General features: G+C 33.9%; 1 protein-coding gene across 1 annotated transcript in view; it reads right to left on the bottom strand.

The window, feature by feature from the left end:
• Window positions 1–6,903: 6,903 nt before the first annotated feature.
• Window positions 6,904–22,216, bottom strand: part of LOC105621859 (alpha-catulin) — a 54,222-nt gene continuing 38,909 nt past the window's right edge. The window contains exons 3-11 of the mRNA XM_012203301.1: window positions 15,844–16,121; window positions 15,498–15,740; window positions 13,371–13,634; window positions 12,734–12,985; window positions 12,119–12,278; window positions 11,919–12,037; window positions 11,451–11,780; window positions 7,849–8,055; window positions 6,904–7,296 (exon numbers count right to left, since the gene is read on the bottom strand). Of these exons, the coding sequence (XP_012058691.1) occupies window positions 6,904–7,296; window positions 7,849–8,055; window positions 11,451–11,780; window positions 11,919–12,037; window positions 12,119–12,278; window positions 12,734–12,985; window positions 13,371–13,634; window positions 15,498–15,740; window positions 15,844–16,121 (2,246 nt within the window). The remainder of the gene's footprint in view (window positions 7,297–7,848; window positions 8,056–11,450; window positions 11,781–11,918; window positions 12,038–12,118; window positions 12,279–12,733; window positions 12,986–13,370; window positions 13,635–15,497; window positions 15,741–15,843; window positions 16,122–22,216) is intronic.

Consider the following 22,216-nt stretch of genomic DNA (forward strand, 5'->3'; position numbering starts at 1 on the left):
TTAAACGTAATAACTTACGTATAGACATACTATTATACGTAAGTTATACGATATATATATATATATATATATATGTATATATAATATATTACGAGTTTTATTTTTTATGTTTTACGTAATATACGTTTATATACGTGTGTAAACTAAAATATTTTGCTGACAAACGAATTACAAACGAAGTTTACTTCCGTAACATGGTAATATTCGATCACACAGGCACGAAATAGTCCAACTAATAACAGTCGTTATTATCAATATGTATATGTATGTATCATTACGATTTGCACTATAACTTATTAATTATCATTATAATTTTTATCAATTATTATTATTACTCTTATTATTATTATTTTGTAGTATTATTTTGTAGTATTATTAGTATTATTACATTATTATATTTCTGGTGTCGAGAATATCTCATCATTTGCACAAAGAACCACAAGCCGAACATCATATGGATATCTTCTGTGTGTAGTTGTGTAAAAATTAAATTATCTTTTCTTTGGATATGATAAGCACAACCGACAGCAACAAATAGTCAATTTAAAAAAAAAAATGATATTAATCATTTTAACAACCAATATACGATACCACATATTACCTTCATTATATGTTTAAATAAATGTTTTTGATCGAAATTATGTTGAAAAAGAAATATTTTTCCTGCTGTTAGATTTTTTTCATCATATCTAGGTGTTCGTTATAGAGGCTATTCCAGAACTATTGCACTGTTTTCTTAAATGACGTAATCTTTGATAATTTAAAGTTATTCCTTTTTCAAGGATTTTAGAAGTTACTTTTTTCGCAACTCGTCTTAAGTCTCAGAAAAATTTCTATTAAGAAAAAATTGACTCCAAATTGATCACAGCTAAAATAAAAGGCGATAGTTTTGGGATATCCTTATGTTATATCTAGGAGCGCACGTGAGACGAATATGCGCGTACGTATGCTATGAACAATCTTTTATCGTGAAAAAATCTAAAGCACCTAATTTCGAAAATTGAGGTAGAATCATAGAGGAAAATGGATTTGGTAGACTATGTAGGTAATCTGAGACATTGGTAATGATAAATTTTACAAAGATCACTCTCAGTAAGAATTATTAGCAATGTGCCGAATTATCTACACAAACCAATCAGGCCCACTCTCCGCTATATTGGATTAGGGACAACATACACACATAGATTATTATAAGAACTCTTTAACACCCCGATTTCCAACACGCTCACGCAAAAGTAATCGGACTTGACACTGGGGAGTTCAGCACCTATTATATGAGATCTTAATTGATCGTAATGGATCTCGATCTAACTCTAAGCGTTTCTTTTCGCGTTTAAGTTCCTATTGACGTAATTAATAACAGTACTTCGCGGGTGAACGTTATTAATTTTTTAAGCAAAGATTAGTAATCTCTTTGCAGTAAATTGTCGATTGAATTATATTGTACGTGACGAAAGAAAGCAGAAAACAACAAAAATGAAGTATGAAGAAATATAATAGTGAATTGAATGTATTTTGAATGCGAATGTGTACTAAAACTATTTTCATCTTTACTCGTTCTCTCTTTTCTTTCTTTTTTCTCTCTCTCGTGCACATACTTATGAGAAAGTATTATCATCGTATATTATTGCATAGGAATTGTTCATAAGTACATATATTTAACAATATATTTCGCGAGCTTCTCTTTCTTCCGTATAAATAAAAACGCAATCAACTAACGCGACGACCATCTATTCCGCTGATGTGTGAACCGGGCAATAAAAATAATAGAAATTCAACATTTACGATCGAACTCGCCTCCGTTTCCCCATAGAAAATATTTGTGCCGTTTTATACAAAAAAATTTGAACTTACTATTTTAATGAACGTACTCTAAATAGTCTAAATAGAGCGATAACGTATGATACAGAGTCTGTACAAAAGTATTGCGCAAATATATCTATGTGTACTTATATGTATATGTCCGCAATTGTATGCGTATGTTAAAATTTCCATGTCAAATTACAGTTTACGATGTTTCGATTCGCAAACTCGTATTCCTCGATAATTGCGATAATAGCGGCAATAGCTAATATTTCTACTCTCGGAACTCATGAAAATATCTCGATCAATCCGTATGAGGTATCAATCTATCTATCTTTTCAAAATCGCTTCAGCAAACGAATTTCGCTTAGCGCCAAAATGCCCGAAGATAGATCGGTCAACGATTTATCGCTTTTGACAAATTGGAATTCATGGAAAGTTAAAATAGGAAAGAGAAATAGAAAATGGGCGTTTTAACGTCAAATTGGAACGCGTAATCGTCATGGATATACATTCTCGTGTTGTGAAAAGATTATTTTTTGTGCAAACTCTGTATAATACATACACGCAGAAGAGTGTATTCTTTCGTGCATTTACTCGTAGGTACATACATGAAATGCACGAATGGTCAACGCATCTTGTTTGCGTACGCATAATGTTGTATATACAGACGTCGCGATTGCCACCGGTTAAAGCGGCTGTAACATTAATAATACTAGATTATCATTAAATTATTATCGCTTATTCACTTTTATCTTGCTACATTGATCATCAGTTCTCTCGCGATCTCGATGTACGACCGGATTCGTCTAACCTTCTCCTTCTTTTTTTTCAAAGGAAAAGGTAACAACAATAACATATTCCGATGTTATCATTGTTATCGTCACGATATATAATATGTTCAGCCTGTAGAAGATAAGAATCGGCCGATAAATTTCTTGTGCCTTTCGTAAATCTTGCCGCACATCGAGGAGAAATCGTGAAATCTCTACAGCATCTATTTGTGGTGAAACCATGTTCAATCGTGGCGATTTCGCATGCTAGAGCCAACCTCCGGCGTCTCTGCAGGAGATTCGCTTCCGCCATTTATTTGCGAGCATTCGCGCATACGAAGGGAACTCGACAACTGCAATCGTCGGATTGCAGTTCACTAATGCGAATTCTACTCGGATTCTTTATTACGTATTGCTAGAAATTTGTTTCGAACATGCTGGAATTTTTATCCCGTGAATATAGAACAATTTCGAGCTCTTCGTGAACGCGTGCTACCATCATGCGCTTGAGAATCTATTTTCACCTTTAACTCACGCTTGTATTTACAATTCAATTGACTCGATAGATCGTATTCGATACATTGATAAAACATATGGTTCGAGTCGTTTCTTTGAAGGGTTCACAACGATTTAAAAAAAGTGATTCTGCGTAATTATCGCTCTTTTTCATTTTTCTTTGTGGCATCGAGGAACTTTGATGTTTTTTTTTTCGATGAATGTCCCGGAAGTGCCCGATTTGAGAACAATCGTAAAACTCAACATTCTCATTGGTCTCTTTCTCACGAGAACTTTAACATATTCATATGATTACAAATATCGTCAAATCGGACAATCCGTTTAGTACAAGTGATGAAAATTAAGCTGACTTGCAGCTTGCGATCTCGAGTGGTGACAGAATGTACGTTTTTGCCACAAAGTACGTCCCTGACCGCCCTGCTGCCGCCCCCAGGTCACCCTCGATAGACCTCCTGCCCCACGAGAGTCTTTTTTTCTACGAAGACTCGATTAACTGCATTATTTTTCGTAGATACCGTAGTTGCGTGAAAATGATACGTTTTCTAAAAAGATTTTTAATTGCAAGGTCAGTGCTTAAATACTGTAGTATCTTTAGATACGTGGATATATTATGAGGAATTTGAAGAATGGCAGATAAAATTGTTAACGAGTGTAAGAAAAGAGAGTATCTCTTATGTGAGTAGAAGATACTCATATAAAGACTTTAGAGACCGCCACTGTTCAAATTTCTCTAATTAGCCAGTGAATTGAAAGCAACGCAAGAGAAGGGAAAGTCGTTCGTTAACGTGTAGTTTTTCATATGCTGCTTAGTTTTCGTCGGTTTGCTTTTGAGTGGAGAGAGAGAGAGAGAGATACAGAGAGAGCTTTTAAGCTTCTCGCGGATACAGTACGCCTTGACGATCACGCGCTAAAGTCATGCAGATGTATGTATATGCACGAGCTATTTTTCTTGCAAGTATAATACGAGACTTCTCTTTGCATAATCTGTTTACCGAAGTTGGCGTAACACTTCGGGAGTTTCGAGGTTGAACCCCGGCAAAGTTCCGACAAAGTTTTCACACCTAAAAGGCACTGCGATCGACATTTGTTAATTATTGTCGTTGCACCAACTTCTCGATATGGAAGAATGATTTGTTTGTGCGCAGCCGTATATTGGCGGAAAAGTTTCGCCACGAGAATAATGAAAATGAGATCCAAGTAGTTACAAGATATGTTCTTCCTTATACGCCGAAAGTATTGAACGACTTTAGCTTAGCATCGTAACAAAACGTACTGCGTGTTAAACAAATTGACTTAGAGTTCATATAATCGTAATCATTGGAAGCTTATAATTTTGTAATTTATTAAACCGATGTACGTTTCGGAATGCTCTTAAATACGGCGTGCAAATGTAACAACAGGCAAGTGATGCTGTTATTAACGTAGTAGCAGTGAAATGTAACGCCGCAATATTTAAAAATTTCATTCTTAAAAATTTTATTGCTGAAACGTGAAAACGTAATTTAATTACACTAATTGTAAGATGTAAAAATGAATTTCATTGCTCGCGAGCAGCTTTTGCTATTCGATATTTTTAATAGCGACATTTACACCGGTGATGTTGCCAACGATCAAAGCGTGGATCACGTAATCGAATCAAAAAGCAATTTCGTAAACTACATAGATGCGCACATTTTATCCACTTTCATACTCAACTCCACGTGGTATTAACTTGGTTCGATTTTCCGCTTTCCCACGCCTCGATCGCCACGCGTGGCACGGCGGAACTCGACCGTGTAAATAAGTGTGCTCCAAAACTTTGCTTGGAGGAAAAACGCGTACATCTGAGACCTGCTCACTAACAACAGAAGCGTGTAAACCTGTTTCTCATTATTATTAGAAGTTAAAGTAAGTTAAACTAAACGATCTGGCGAAACGTACACGTCGACCAAGTATATCTTCGTTACACCTTAAACGATTGTCCAAACACATCGAACCGTTGCAACATTTTAAGTACATGTACCCTTTCATATCATAAATCGTTGATTAATACTGAGATTAACTGCTTATACTCTCTGGTCGAAATGTGAGAGTATCACCGCGGACTGGATCAATCCTAACGTTTCAACCAGGATTCTTTTACACAGTCAACACTTTCGCGATCGTTCTCATTTTACGTCGCGAAGGCGTTAAATTGGATCCGTTCTCCTGCTTTCAAATACCAAATCATCAGGGCGTCCATGAGGAACGCTTTCCTCACGCACAGGTTCCGAATATCGTTACTACGCGCAATATGTCGCCTCCGCGAAAACGGCGACGAACATATCCCGGCCAGGCGAGGCACCTCCGAATACTGTATCCCGTACGGTCGTCGCGGTACTTGCCGACAGTTGTTGTTGACGACAATTCCGCGACATCCGGTCGACGTGTACGTCGCTTTGATGGTCGGTGGGGCAGGCGAGGTTCTCCCTAGAAAAGCAGAAAGGAAACCCGGGTGCGGCGAGCGTCCCCCTTGGCCCGTCGGGCCATCCCAAACTGTCAGACGGACGGGTCGCTGCCGGGGGCGGAGCCCGTCTTGCTGCCGTCGACGCCAACTCCGCCACCGTCGCCGTCAGCTCCCCCGCCCTCTCCGCCCCTGTACGGCGAGCCGCCGGCCCCGCGCGCCGACAGACCTCGGAAATCCAGGTTGTACTGAAAAGACGTACGAGGACGAAAGATTAGACGCTTGTTATATCAGCACACATTACATATAATAAGCGAACCCTCCAGGCTCTTGTCATTTGCTTCGCAAAGCGAAAGCTCGCCGAATATCTTACATGAGGAAAATCTCTCATGAGGAATTCATTCATACGTGATTTTTCTTCCACGAGCTTTCGCGAGATTCAAGGATAATATTATTACTTTAAAGTTTTAGCATTTGAAAGTTATTAGAGATATATTGTCGAGAAGATGTCACGTGCTGTGTGACATTGTTTATATGCTCTTGCCGTCATACTTGGCGAGTCTGTGATCTAGTGTATTTAAGAAGAATCATATACTCTGACAAAGATAGAACAAATTAATTTTAGTCCAACATTTACAATGTAACATTTTATGTAATATTATTTTATTGCGTCAAACAACAAATTTACGTACAATAATTTTTCTATAAAGATATGATATTCGTTTGTCAGAGTATTTGAGATTATTGGAGGAAGAAATATTAGATTTTAATTTTTCATTACGAGATACATGGTGTAGCCATTCCTGTAAAAGTAGCTGAAAATGGATTAATTCAAATAAATTATTGTTACATAGTCGGTGAGGATGGATTTGTCATGGATCGCGCTGAATATTGTTAAATCAAAGCGAAATCGACAACACGCGCGAGTTATATAAAAAGAAAAAAAAGAAGCTGCAAAAAGTAAAGTTGATGATCAGCTATGATAAAATTTACGCAAAGAGACTGATAAGCCGCGAAGTCAGGAGCTAAATGAATTCGTCGTAATATCGTAAACATTTTTCAATCAAGTTTAAGTTCAAAGTTGAATAATAATATTATAGAATAGTACGTAATCGCGAAAATGACCTTTCGTTTTTTATGCATTCTGAAATCCATCAAAAAAGAAAGTAATCGTTTTATCAGTGGAAATCTGTTATTGAAATTACGACGATTGGATCCTAGCACGATTGAAACCAGGTGATATGAAATAAAACAAAGAAGCTGAAATGAAACCAAGGTCGAACCTGTACGAAGAACGTGTAGTGTTCTCGACGTGTTCGTGCGTGCGCGTGAAACGACAGAGTGTCACGTGCCACGTGCTACAGCACGACGTATTACACAAGGCTGCTATTATCTCGGTAGCGTTGCGTGTCTTAAGTGCTGCAGTTGTGCATGGTGCAGCTGCAGCTGGAGGAGCTGCAGATTCTGTAGGCAGTAGGGTGGCTGCTGCGTTCCGGGCGTCGTATACGGTAAGACGGACGAATGCACGAAGGAGCCAGAGTTCCGGGACAGCCCGACATTGGGATGTCCCGGGCTGTAATTGAAGGGTAGTAGGGACAGGCTCAGGTTAGGAGATGGTTTTAGGATATTATGAAATTGCGCGGTCGTAAGTGGATGGGGTTGCACGTAAGGGCTCGTGGAGGGTAACAATTGCGGGCTAATCGGATACAAACAATCCTCTTCGGCCTGGCCGGGCATCGTCGTCGGGCTGAGCTCCATGTATTGCGGCATGATGAGATTGTGCTGGGTATTGAATAGAATGGAAGGAGATAGACGTATTTCTTTGTCACCTGAACGCATGCTCTGTGGCTCTTCAATTCTGATATCTGTGCGAATACTTGAAACGATCTCACAATATGAAAATTACAAATTATTTGTAACATTAATTTAGTAATAATATTTTATGCTGATAGTAATTAATATTTCGATACAACAAATATTCACACAGATTAATTCTGAAGAGAATTTCATAATCTCTTAATTCATGTTATTTCATAAATAATTTTCATTGTCATTTTTCATAATTCCAGCTCTATGTTATTGTTTTATATAAAAGGCTAAAGTTACCTGTAAAATGTAAAATTGCTATTCTTGCTGACGTTTTAATGTTAGCAAGAAACATAGGTAAGATATTATGAATACAATATTATACTTTCTTCCTTTTCTCTTATATCATGTACAAATTCATCATCAAATACAGGCAACCTCAGTTATGAAAGAAATTCGTGCAAAAACATGTCTTCGTTCATTCAGAAAGTAAATAAATTGGATATATAAAGTATTCTCATGGCTCACCTTTGTGGCGCAGACGAAACACGTTGTGACCACTTTCGAGATCACATTCATGAGATTTTTCGTTTCTTGTATGACATTGTCGACCTTTGTAAAAGTGGCGGCCTTGCCGACGGTAGGATTCTTCACGGTGAATTGCAATTGTTGAACGTAAGTTGGCACTCTATCCAAATTTTCCAAGAGGTCTTTTTTGTGTGGTCCACCTGGTACCTGCACCCATGTAACGTATCGTATACAAACTTATGTTTTCGTTCGTATCGCAAAATAAACTTGTTCATATTTAATTTTCAACGATTCAATAATACATAAAAGTATTTAATATATAGCATTTAATTATTGATAAAAAATAATTTATAAAATAATTTGGTATATATATTATATATGTATACATCAAAATAATTTAAAATTAAAATTTTATAGTATTTATTTTTGATATGTTATATTTTCGATATGTCTCTAAGAATTATATTTTATTTTTTAATAATAATTTTCATATTAAGACATTTAAATACACATAAGTTTAAACAAATAATTTACAGCATGTGCTATTATATTTTCTCTCTGGATTCACATGATCATAAAATAATATAAATATAGATAATAGTAGATTAACAATCGTTGAAAATTTTTGAACATATTTATCTTGCGATATTACTTCTGTATATATTTAGCATTTCTTAAAGATTCTGTAAAGCAAGATGCTTGATTCTATTGTTGTGATAGTTTATTAAATGACTAATAATAAATACTTTGTAATACGTATCGTAGATACTTAGAAGTTTACATCTAAGAAGTTAACAGAAAGATCGTCTATCTGTCCTAGGAAAACACAATGCAAAACTTTCAACGGCACGTAAAAGATTTCTTGATACAGATATTAAAGTAACTGTGTGAAGTGGCAGTGAAATAGTACAGACCTTATTATTTTGCAAGCTTACTTCATGAATTTTATTTTTTCGAGACAATATTAATTATCAAATTAATGAATTAGTTACCAAAGAATTAATGATCAAATGTTTGAAAAAAAAACAGAAAAATTTCTCAGATTTTAATTTTTTTAAAGATTTAATTTTTAATATCTGAAATATTTAATTATGTAGATATTTATTGATGATAATTATGTAGATTTATTGTTTGATACTCGGTTTGATAAAACATATGATGAAGGAAGCTAGCAAAAATTGTGAGACATAATACTCATGCCCCAGATAGTGGAAGGAGAGGGACCACAATGCACATAGACGTCGTCCATAGACGGAAGCATTCCCGTAGCATCTAAAACACACCTTACTAATCGTACAAAAAAAGTTGTAAATGTATGTACATAAAATAGATTTACTAACAAAATCATAAACGTTCATTATGACAATTTAGATGACATGATTTACGCGAAAATTTCTCCAATTTTTGAAACTTATTTAAATCGTGACAATTATAATACAAGTAAAAAATTTAGAGTTTTTGAGTTTTTGAATGTAAATTTATATTTATAGATACTATTATACTTATAGATACTAGAGTCTCATATGAGTATACTGAATCATCACGTCAGTTTTTTTGCGATGACTTGAAATAGTTCTTTCTTAAATGTTAATTCTAATATCTTTATATCTTCAACATCTTTATATTTACTTATATTTTATGTAAAACAATTTTCTATGCTATTCGTAATGATCAATAAGAAAATCTACGTGCGTGATATTGCATAGCAATACAAACATAGTTTATATACAAATGTAATGACAACACCCAACAACAGTAGACATTGACGCTGCAGAGAAAGTGAGCGCTATATATACATATAAATATATATGTATGTATATATATATATATATATATATATATATATGGTAACGAGAATGATTTGTTAGGGCGAAAATGATATCTATTAGTTCAAAAGGGTCTAAAGTAAAGAGAGAAAAAGTTACCTGGATGGAGGCATTCAAGAGCGAGGGTATAAAAAGGATTGTATATAATACAGAATATATTACAAGGTTGGCGTCTTGTTGTTTCTCTTAAGAAGAGTATAAAGAGAGACCAAAGTGATTTCAGGTGACTATATATTCGGCCTAGCTAGGAGGGGTTCGAAAGAGGGTAGCAAACGTGTTAATTCGAACATGTCTAATGCTAATAATGCATGTCGAAGCTACTTCTGGTCTGGAAGCTACATTTATAGTAGCATAAAATAAAATAATAACAAGGTAGCTAGGTCGCTTCCAATTAATATTTTCTATTTTTACACTTGTTAAAAGTTAAATTACTTATTCTAATTTTTAAATTTTTATCATCTATCTACTGAAAAAATTACGAAATATTATTGATTTCTTTTTTAAGCAATCGTTTCTTGAAACAATCGGAACTTAAGCTTATAATAAAATTCAATTGAAATCAAGTAGTATACAGGGTGAATAAAAAGGGGCTGGTGAAATATCTCGAACATTAAGCATTTTCGAAAGAAATGTTTCCTACAAAAGTTGTAGGATTTTAAATGATCTATTTACTGATTTGATTAGTCTGATTATCTCACTTTGGGTTGCATCATCAAGGTCAGATTAAGATCACATCAATTTTTTTTAATGGCCCTATTTGATTCCAGAATCTAATAGCTGGTGTCAAGAGCTTTTCAAAACATTACAATAAAATTATTTTTCATAAAGTACTTTTCGAGTTATAAAGCTTGGAAGTTATAGTACTGCCGACATTAGCATTATGCAAGGTGTTGTTCGATCGACGGCTTTTGAATATTCAGAATCATATTCTGGATAACATTTGTCAAAATCAAGGTCATTGAATATTGTATCTCTTATTTTCATTTATACGTAAAAATGAATTTATGCAAAAATGAAAATACGAGGAATAATTTCCAATGGCTATCTTAACAAATGTTCTATCTAGGATATAATCCTGAACAACATTCAAGAGGTTTTAGTCGTCGGCCGGATCATACTTTGCGTAAAGCTAATGCCAATGATGTTGTAACTTTCAAGCCTTATAACTCGAAAAGTATTTTATAAAAAATGAACCCAAGATCAGATTGATTAGATCAGTAGATAGATCATTTAAAATCCTACAATTTTGGTAGGAAACATTTCTTTCGGAAATGCTTAGTTTTGAGATATTTCACCGGTTGCGGGACATTTTCACTCACCTTGTATTTCAATATATCAACATATATTTATTTTGAAGATATTATGATATGAAAGATATGCAAATATTTCTACATTTCTACGTACGATGAAATTTCTCTTACTGAACGTTAAAGTAGCAATAATTATTGTTAGCATCTACTATTACATATTTATAAAAATATTAGCATGAATTAAGATATAAGTAAATTTTCGATGCAGACTTGATGCAGCTTCGACGTTGCGACTTACGAAGAAACGAAAACTCAATAGCGAATGTATAAGTGAAAAGATTTCCAATATAGCGAGGATCAAGAACGCGGAATCAAGTCCAATATAGAGTCCGTATAATAAACAATGGTAAAAGAATGATTATAGAAGTAAGGATGATATATAGATATATCAACATCAGTCCAATTAAAAAAACGTGTGTCATCTCTCTTTCGATCTACATCGGCGTATTAGCCGACCGCTACGTACCTGGTAACTGAATTGTCTCACAACCTTGTACAATCTGTTTGCCTCTTCGGCGAAATACTCAGCTTGGGTGAATAGGTCCTGGGTGGTTTTCAGGGCGCCTTCACCTCGCGTGAATTGGTACATCGAGAATGCCATCGACGACATATTCTTTGCCCGCTTCACGATGTCGTTGTTCTCTTCTAGAGCGCTTCCGCTCTCCTGCCATTTTTCTGTCTCGGCATCCATCTCCGAAGTTATCAATTTCATTTCGAGTCCTGCCTTAGCGATCTTTGCCTGCTCCTCGCTGTCCAACCGTACTGGTTTTAGCGGTTTGCTCGTCGTGCCATGTTTCTAAAATAAAGTGTATACTGTTTATTTCATTATATCTATCTGAGAAATAATCAAGTAGAGAGGTTTTCTTGATTTTTAAATTTGTATATATGCTCTAGAATGTATTGACAGATCGTTTATTGAGATGATTATGCGTACCCCTGGCCGCGGTAAAGACATATAAACCTGCTTCTCTGGCCGATTTTGACTGAGTTCCAAAACATCTTTCGCTACTGTCGTCACATCAGTCATGAGCCACTGCCACATGTCAGCAAATACTGTGAAATATACAAAACGTTAAATGATTAGTAATCATTATTGCAAATTTAGTGGGTTATTAAAGCGTTTAAATGACATACCTTCGAGATTTTCTTTGGCTATCTTACTGGTGGGATGCCTAGCTAACGTGTGTGCGGCCGTTACGACCTGAGGACCATATATTCTTAAGTTGATCTCCGTGAACTTGGCCGACACTTGCAACGATTCCGAAAGCGCAACATGTCTTAAAAGTTTGCATACCTAGAAGGAAGAATAATATGCAATAATTCCAAGAATAAAAACTTTTACATATCAATAAAGAAATAACCGTGTATTCCAATTTTTATGTGCATTGTATTAAATCACTTCAAAGTCACAGAGATTTATTGTTAACGTCAGATATAAATAATGAACTATGTGATCTAATTCATTTAAAGTTAGACTTGAAAATAAATCCAATTAGGTGCTGCAATTGATTGCAATCTAGAAATGATGAATGTAATCATTACGTATTATATTTAATAATCAATATGTCTTAGAACCAATGCAAAATTAAGGCATGCGCATTTTTGCTGTGAGAGATGTAAGTCGATTTCGTAATTCGATAATATTCTTCGAAAAGAAAAATGATCTCTGATAGGACTTATTCGTGGACTTAGAATGCACGTGCACGCGAACGCGTGCACGCGGTGCGTGGGCCACGTCTGGGAGCTTACTTCGAGAATGTGTTCGATATACTCGTGGAACCTGTCGCTGCTCTCCTGTAGACGGTCGATGTCATTGGCCAACGCGAGATTTCTGATCGTTGACACGAGTTCCTGGCCGGCTTTTGTCACTTGGCCAAGATCGCCGGCCTGTTCCATCGTCGTTGCGCTGAGTTGCTGGCGAAGGTCTCTAGTCGCCCGTAACACACCCATCACCGCTTGTTCCATTTCCGAGCTAGGTGAACCCCCGCCGCCCTCGTAATTCTGATAGAACACGATATTCATCATTTCATACTTTATCATGTTTGATTTATTAGAGAATATTTTTTATTCGGATTATATTATTCGAAACATATTCGGTCATTTTTATCAGATAGAATTTATTGCAAGCTAATTTGTTTTTAGTAAGCTTTTAATATTATCGTTATAGCGCATCAACCGCGTAGGCTCTTAATTAACTTTTTTATCCCTTTTAGATTTAAATATTATGTTATTATTTTCACTTTACAAGGCTTATCACAATCAATAGTACTAAGATTTTTTGCGCATTCTTACACGATATTATTAAGTATTATTAAATATTATTAAATATTTAGTCGCGCGCATTTTTCTTAAAATGCGTAAAATAGAGTAAACTTTATTGACTCACCATACTATTGCCGATCCGTAAGAGTGTATTGAGCTCGAGTTTCGCGCGATCACAAAGCAGAAGAATATTTTCTCTGTGCTCGTGACTCGTATAAGCGCTGTCGGTGAAGTCTTGTGTCCTCTCGACCACTGTTTCAAGCGCTGATGTAAGTGTTTCGCGACAACCCGGTCCCAGCAGGGTCATCCTCGTTGTTTCGACGAGCCTTTCGAAGTGTTTCAAAGCTGAGCAAACGGTACTGCTATCCCAGTCTTCCTGCTGCGGACTCTGCAAGTAATGGCAGTCGTAGAAGAAATATTTTTCTTAAAAAATGTAGCAGATACCTTTCTCTAAACATCTTAATTATTTAAATATTTTAAAATAATTACATATATAACCAGTCTAGTTTTTTTCGTACACTCATATTTTATAAGTATAAGTATAGTGTTGGAAAACATTTATATTCTGACGAATATTAGACATGACACAAATAATATTAAATCTTTTAGAGATGTCACGTTTGGGAGCGCCGTCTCACTTGGCCAGGTTGTCTACAATCACTTCAAAATCGATTATGTCGCATGGAAAGTGGATAGTACTTGAGTGTAAAATGTAAGGATATATTTTTCTACGAGTAAAGACTGTTCAACGTGACCCAATAGTATCTCTCGCGTTGTTTCTTCAAAGACTCGAGAGGTTTTCAGAAGTGTCAGTAATATGTGAAATATTTCCCCTCATTTATTTAATGCTAAAAGAAATCTGGTACAGAATGAAAGCATCGCGCATATATCGAAGTATCGATATATAAATACTGCACAATTTGGCATGATACGAATAACCATTCATATTCTTTATAATGACCGTGTTATTTATGAGGCAACAATTTTTCTCCTGTGGTGAAAACTTTTCATCATTACTTTTGGATAATCGTTGAATAGACTTTTTATGCAACCACAAAATTTCGCCAGCACTGCCACAATTTAATTTCTTATATCCAATTTTTAATAGATGTTTAATTTTAATATAAAATTTGCATGGGATGATTTATGATTTACACACTCTATCTATGTACGAGTATGTAATAATTTCGGCATTAAATAATTCGTTTTAATTCCATGAGTGGAATTTTTTTATCGCATATTTTGCTTCCAATTTCTCGTTATATAGGTTTTCTTTCAGTAGTTTTGCTTAATTTTTTCATTATATAAATGCAAATAATAAATATATTAAAACATACTTAATACGAAAGATTATTTAAAAATATTTAAATAACCTCCATATTAACAATATACAAATTATTAGCGATCACAAATTTATCAAAACCGAAATAATCATCGTCATGAATAATCAATTGCGTGAATGGTATGCAATCGTAATCCATTGATATTTGTAGGACATATTCCATTGATTCTCCTATATACCATCTTCGACCACGGCTTATCGATTTCACCAGGCCGGACGTGCTATTATATTTATGGGTTTCTCGAGTCGTACTACGATTCATTTCGTTATCTCGTTTGCAACTTCTGTTACGGCAATGGATCGCGGCTCAAGGTCATTTAAATCGCATATTAGGATTTATAAATCACAATTTGGGCAAAGGCTCTTTGAAACGTTTCCAAGACTTTTGGAAACATTTTATCATGTATTGCTTTTTTAATTCTTATATGGATATATATTCTCACTGTAGCATAATAATGAGAGACATATATGAGGCGCATGCTTATTTGGCAACTGCGATTATTATAGTATTTCTTGGCAAGCTTTAACGCGAGAATATATATCATATTGGTATCGATAATTATTTTTTCATTATTCAAACAACATGTTTAAAAAACGTTATGAAGACCTCTTTTGGAATATATGTATAATACATGTCTAAAGGATATTTAAAAGACATCATAAAGACATCTTGTATCTAGACATTGTATGTTGTCTGGGTATTTTTATATTAATTTTTAAATAGTTCGCTATTTTGTTCCGCAGATTAATAGATCGTGAATAGATAAATATCGAAAAAACTATTATTGTATAATTTCACAATTTGATTATTTTTTTTAGCTTTATTAAATTAATTTTAACGATGTTGAGTGGTAAATGTTTTCATCATTTATGAGCGTTTATAAAGTATTCTTGAAGTAGACAGCTTACCTGTGAATTCGAATAGGATTGAGATTCGCTACAGTCTAATACTCCGTCCTTGACAACGTAATGTATTAGATCCATCGCTCTTCTCATTTGGCAAAAAACGGTGTCTCTATTCTCCTTAGCAGATGGACATTCGGGGTGCCTTAGACATGTCTTGCTGGACGTGAGCAGCATCATGGTGCTTCTCTCTAATACTTGTCGGGCCGCTGCCATCTGCGCGCGTCGCCTCTCGTCTTTGAGGTCATTCTGAAAATAAAGTGTAAAAAATTTAATTGAGTCACGATTATACTAATGAAAATTAATATAAAATTCATGAATGAAATATTGATTTGCAAGAAATAAATCTCACCTGACGATCACCCGTTAAATGTGCCAACTCGACCATCTCTCCTCCAAATTGGCTAAACGCCTTGACGAATTCTGTGAAATTCGAGACACTTTCGAGACGCCCGAGACTGCGGGCGACCTTATCCTTGGCATGAAGCAATTGATTGACCACGACGATGTCTGCCAGGAGGAGGACTTTTGTCACTGAGCCTAAGAGACATCTAGCAGCTCTTACGACGGAACCTCGGTCAGCCAAGCTGTCTTCCAAGGCACATTCGCATAATTTCTCGATTGCTGAGCCTAAATGTAACATAATCGGACTGCATTGTCTAATTTTATAATGTATGTATATCTGTTAAGTTGAAGTTAAAATATGTGTAAAGTAATAGTCCTTTCTACTTATTCCACTGTAAGATTTAATTCTGAAAGAGAGATCGATCGGACGAATTTTGAGCGAGTGTGACGGACAAGGAATACTAATGAATTAAACATCTCGCCTTTTTATCGTGTGTCACCGTAAAATCGGAGTTACTGATTTAATTATGACCGAGCTCCTTGACTTAAGTACGACTTAAGTACGGCTACAAGTAATTGGGTGCTCTTGAACGATAGTAATTAGTTATACTTCGCACATTCGCTATTTTATCTAAACTAAAAACTGTCAATACTTAATTAAGCTTATCATTAAGAAATTATAGTAAAATTTAAATAGCAAATACGCAGCATTGTGTATTTACATTTCTCAACGTATTGAAATGGAATATTAATTAATTTTTATTCCTTTTTATTTGAAATTTTATTTGAAATTAACTGTAATTTTAAAGCCAATATTTTTTAAACAAATCTATAATATTCATTAAAAGAATCATAGATTGAAATTAATAAGAATAATTAATATTAATTGTATATACAATTTATTGATAGTGATGATAAAAAATAATGATAAAAAATTGTTGTTAGCAACTCTTCCTAGCAATATAATGTTGACAGAAATCAGCATAAAAATCTACATTAAAGAGCTTTTTGTAAGTTGCATTTGTGCATAACGTTTTCTAATAATATCGTTATCGATTGGAAACTCTTCGAGTATGAGACATGAGAGGTGTTCTGTATTATTAAATAATTATTTTCGGAATTAGAAAGCTGTAATTAACGCGAAACACAATATTGCCGCTGGCTATTATCATCTATTATCATTAATTGTTCATCGCCATTAGGAACTCACGATGTCCTAAAGGAAAACTATATTACAGGGAGAATCAATGAGAGAACAATTGATTATAATCAGTTCTATTTGTTCCTTTATATTGAATAATTATGAGAAAACGAAATTGTGGGCGTTTGAAATAAATTTATGTATGTTTACAAATCCTCTGTAACAATGTTCTATTGTTCATGTCGCATATCTATGTAAATAAATTTTATTCATTAATTTACTCTTCCGAATAGTTCTTCATCAATTCAATGTTTATAAGCTTTTCTCATAGGCCACTGCGCATTATTCTTATTCAGTAGAACTTGTTCATCGTTTTACTTGATGGATATTTTTCTCATTAGTTAACAAGAAAAGCACTGCTTCATTCTTCGTTTTAATAATGTGTTGCAAACTTTAAAATTAATTATTGTATATACTATATGTATATAATTTAATATATATATAATTTAAAATATATAATTTATAAATATTTGCTATATAAAGCTAAATCACGAGACATTGAAAAAGAATATGTAAGATATCCTTGAAGATTTTGAATTGAATACTTAACGCAACGATTAAAGATATGACAATATTCTTTTTTTGTATTACCGCGCCCAGTATTCTCTTAAAGGACAAATCGCTTATATCGAATCCTTTTATCGAATTGATTAGTAAAGCGATGCCAGCATTGTAAGATTAGTCAGTTCGATATGGAATCCTTATAGTGTTTTATATAGACTAACTGTTACGTAAGAGAACTTGACCTAATTTAAAAATCGAAGTGCACTGATTTCATATCATTTCGTATAACTACATATTCAGTTATTATTCAGATAATCGAGAATCGGTTTTTTTCATGTATTTATCAGAATAATGAATCATAAGCTTTGTAAAGTCTATATATTTATTTTACAATTGTTTATATTTCAAACAAATCATGAAAGAAACATATCAATGAATAAGAACTATTTCTCTTTTTTGAATCTAGCATTTTACTTATTTAATTACTATATAATTAACGCTGGATGCAATGTATAAGCAAACTATTTTATTAATAAAAGTGTCTGCCTAATTTCGGTCTTTATGGTGAGAATTTTGGAGCGTAAGGAAATAAATAGAGCACACCTCACGTACCTCATATCTCGATATTGGTGGACGCATCGGATGGATTGCAATTGAAGAGATTGCTCGGATGTGACGCGCACAGCATGTTCTAGGAGTATGCTTTTCGTGAGTCACAGGACAAAATATATCGAGCTGGGATAAATATATCAAAATTGAAATTGACATTTACTTTTTATTTCTTGTTCACGAGTGGAAAATACTGTTTTTTGTTTCACATTATTATTAATTCAACCATTATATATACAAGATTAATTTATCACGTAGATGTGAGGAAATCAAATCATTGTTATGAAATACGGTTAAATTTTGAATAAACTAAAGTTTTCCAAAATACATATCAATCGCTTAATTGCTATCCTTGTAACTTTTTGTTGGCACGCGATAATGTTGAAAGAACAATTATACGCGTTGTTTTAACTCGCGTGATTAGGAAAACTCTAGTCATAAATGAATAATTTACATTGATGATAGAGTATTATCAATGCTATGATTTATTCTTGGATTTCACTGGATATCCATGTCGATTGGTATTTCTTCTTAGCAATCTTGCAGTAATTAACCAAGTAAAATACAAATTTAAAGAAATGATTTTTATCTGTTCAAGCCTGTCACAAACGGGCTTTCTCTCACGAAATAATAAAAAAGTTTTTATATTGATATAATTAATATTAAATTTTAAATATTATTTATTTGGAATGTTTTTTGATAAAAAATGTCTAGAAGGGAGGAAAAGGATGAAGGATAGGAGCGTAATAGCCAGATACAGATGTGGAAATGAAACAAGAGGGAGTCAGTATTGGAGACAGGAAGAGGATAGGAGATGCAGAATATGTCAGATTGCAGAGGAGAGTACGTGTCAAAGTGTTAACGGAGTGTGAACAGACAAAGAATAGAATGCAGATGAGAGAATTTTTAAGAGAAGAGGGCAAAGGACTGGAAATAATGAAGATGATAGAAAAGGTGAGAAAAGAAGTAGAAAAGAGGGAAATAGCAAAGAGGACTTTAACTAGACGGTATATACTTTAACTAGACGGTATATAAATCCTAAGCGATGTATTTTATGAGGATGGACGTAAGATACTAAAGATACGAATAGCTATATTTGGATATTGTTGTTCATTCAGATATATATATATATATATATATAAGTTATATGTAACTTCGGATATTGTGTAATTCGGATATTGCTAATTCAGATATATATAAGTTGGACTTTGTTGTTAATAATAATTTAATTTGAGTTAATATACTGAATGACTTTACTGAGTTTGCTGACGTCTTAATAGAATAAGATAATGTAGGAAGAGTAATACAGTGTAATCAATGTTATTATGTTAAAATGTGTGCTAAAATGTACGTTAAAATATATAACAAGATACATTTATTGTAAAGAAATTATGTAGATCGGAAACCATTAGGCAAGAATAATACAATGTTCAAAATAAATACAATGTTTTTTGGTAAAATTGCATATTTTTAAAAATATATTTGTCTATTAAGATTAAAATGAATTATCGTGTATAATGTGGATTTGTAATTGTGCAAGCGACACGAATAGTTGCGTTCATCAGAGGGTACCATTAAATTGTGGAAGTAAATAGCGCGGAACGGCGTTTTATGATAACCATGATAACGTGAACGATCAATGACGATGAATGTGACTAATGAATCACTAACTTTACTCGTTAGCGAAACGCGCTTTATCCGCGCTATCAGTCCGCGTCGTTAAATTATTCCAATATTTACATTATATATATAAATTGTTCCAATATTTACATTATGCTTCTTCGTTAATAGTATTTCACTTTACAGATCTTAGATACACAATGCGACTTTCGTTTGTACGGCTTTTTGTGCAAGTTTGCATAATATAATCTAATTTATTATTTCTTTCATCGATTTTTACAATAGCCCTATCTGAACGGACCTTTTTACTGTTCGCTACTAAAATACGCCGAGTGAATTTATATCGCGTTTTTCCCAAGTGACACATCACGATAAAAATCGCTCTCTTGTGCTCCCGTATATGCTGCAAGCTGAAAACTTTTTGTTATTCGGTTAGTTCCGTCATAAAAATGGATTTATTATCGTTACGTCTGGGAAATGTTGGCTTATTTGTGCGAAGAAAATCGCGTTAGAATCGTTAACATTTGATTTCAATGATTGTATATTAAATTGATCAATTTGTCGAGGTTATTAATCTGTTTACGCAAGCAAATTAACCGGATACTTTGATAGAGAACTGTATATAAACTCTCTAATATCTACATTAATTTTGTATATGCATGTTTTATCGAAATATTACAAATGTTTTATGTACAAGTTAAGCTAATATATATACTTTTTTTGGTTCTACTATAATAACAGTAATTAATAAATGTTTTGTTCATTAAATTGGTTTGAACGTAAAAAATTATCAAGATATAAATTTAATATTTATGCGAAGATACAATGAAAGTGACTATTATTTCACGTCAATAATTGACATAATCGCGAACGAATGAAATTGGAATTACAAAATTCACAGCGTGTTTCATTAACAACGTCGCGTTGACGATTTCCTTCGATTTCATCCGTTCGATATTTCAGTTCTCGGACAATTTATTTTTGCCCCGCGTATCGTGATATTTCCAGCCTTTATTTACATATAACTGCATTTTATTATCAATTATCTCGAATTCGATCTTTGCTTTTACATTTGTTTTTCATACATGATGATCCCGATTGATCATCAGTGACTATTTCGTTGCAATAGAGTGTCAATTTGGCACAGAAGAGCTAATGAATAACTAAATGAAAAGCACTCTACGTACTCTCCGTTTAATATTACGTGCTACATATTAATATATTATGAAATGTAGTCTTTATAATCTTTTAGTTATTATCATTTGATTTGAAATGGATATCGGACCAAATGTCTACGTATTCATCAACTTGCTCGAGTGCATTCACTACAGTTGGCAGTGACTGTAGGCTGTTTGTATTTGTGATTAGATGCAATTAGGTGCGACTTTCTCAACGTTGCTTTGTGCTTACTGTATGCTGTTTCTCCTCAGATATATAAATTTGGCATGTTGCCATTTATCTTTTACGGTAGTCGCTTTTCGTTATAGTAATACGCTTGTTCTCTGTCATCGCTGCTCTGGTGCGCGAGTTGAAATTCCACCGAGCTTCGAAAATAGCGTTATCTTGAGAAAGGGAATATAACCAAGCGGTTAAGCATTCCGTATAATGTTACAAATCTTCCATTCGTTTTGATGTGCACGTCGAAAACGTGCGACCTATCACGTAATTGCTATTTAAAATTCTATCTCGATTTCTACTCTGTATTTCACTCTCTGTATTTCAAAGATTTTTGGTTTTCTATTTTGAGAAATGATAGTTTTTCGTGATAATAATAGTTCAACCTCAAACGTATATGTACGAAGAGTGATGCAGTATGCAGAAACCACCGATGCCGACGGTTTATACAAATTCGTTGCGTGTTGTGTCATAGTGAATCCCACCAGCACGATATAGCGTTCGCAATTCCATGGTTAGTTACACTTACCGATTTACACGCGATACCACGCGAAACGATTTGTTCAAGCCAGCAGGTAGTAAGCTTGCATGTCTCTGCACGATTGTTGTGATATCGGTGCTCTTTCAATGTTATTTCATTACTTTAAATTGATACGTCTCGTGCTCCGATAAGCAATTCCACGTATCTAGCAATCGAATTTTATTATCTATTATCTAGAATTTTCATCGATATTCTAAATTCGTGGAGCGTGCTGTTTCTGATTGTACATAATCCTGTTTTGACCTCAGTGTTGTGACGAAAGTTCGTCGGTTTATTATTTATCGCCGTTTGTCCTTAAGCGCAAGATCGATGACAGCGAAAAGAATAACTGATATAATAATAGTATTTCTTAAATATATAAGCGATGCTACAATCTTACAAAGATTGATACAATCTTTAAAATTCATTCTGATATAAAGTGTAGTAATTTTTCATTTTCTCATATATATATATATATATATATATATATATATATATATATATATATATATATATATATATATATATATA

The sequence above is a fragment of the Atta cephalotes genome, assembly GCF_000143395.1.
Source record: "Atta cephalotes unplaced genomic scaffold scaffold00002, whole genome shotgun sequence".
Lineage (NCBI taxonomy): Eukaryota > Metazoa > Arthropoda > Insecta > Hymenoptera > Formicidae > Atta > Atta cephalotes.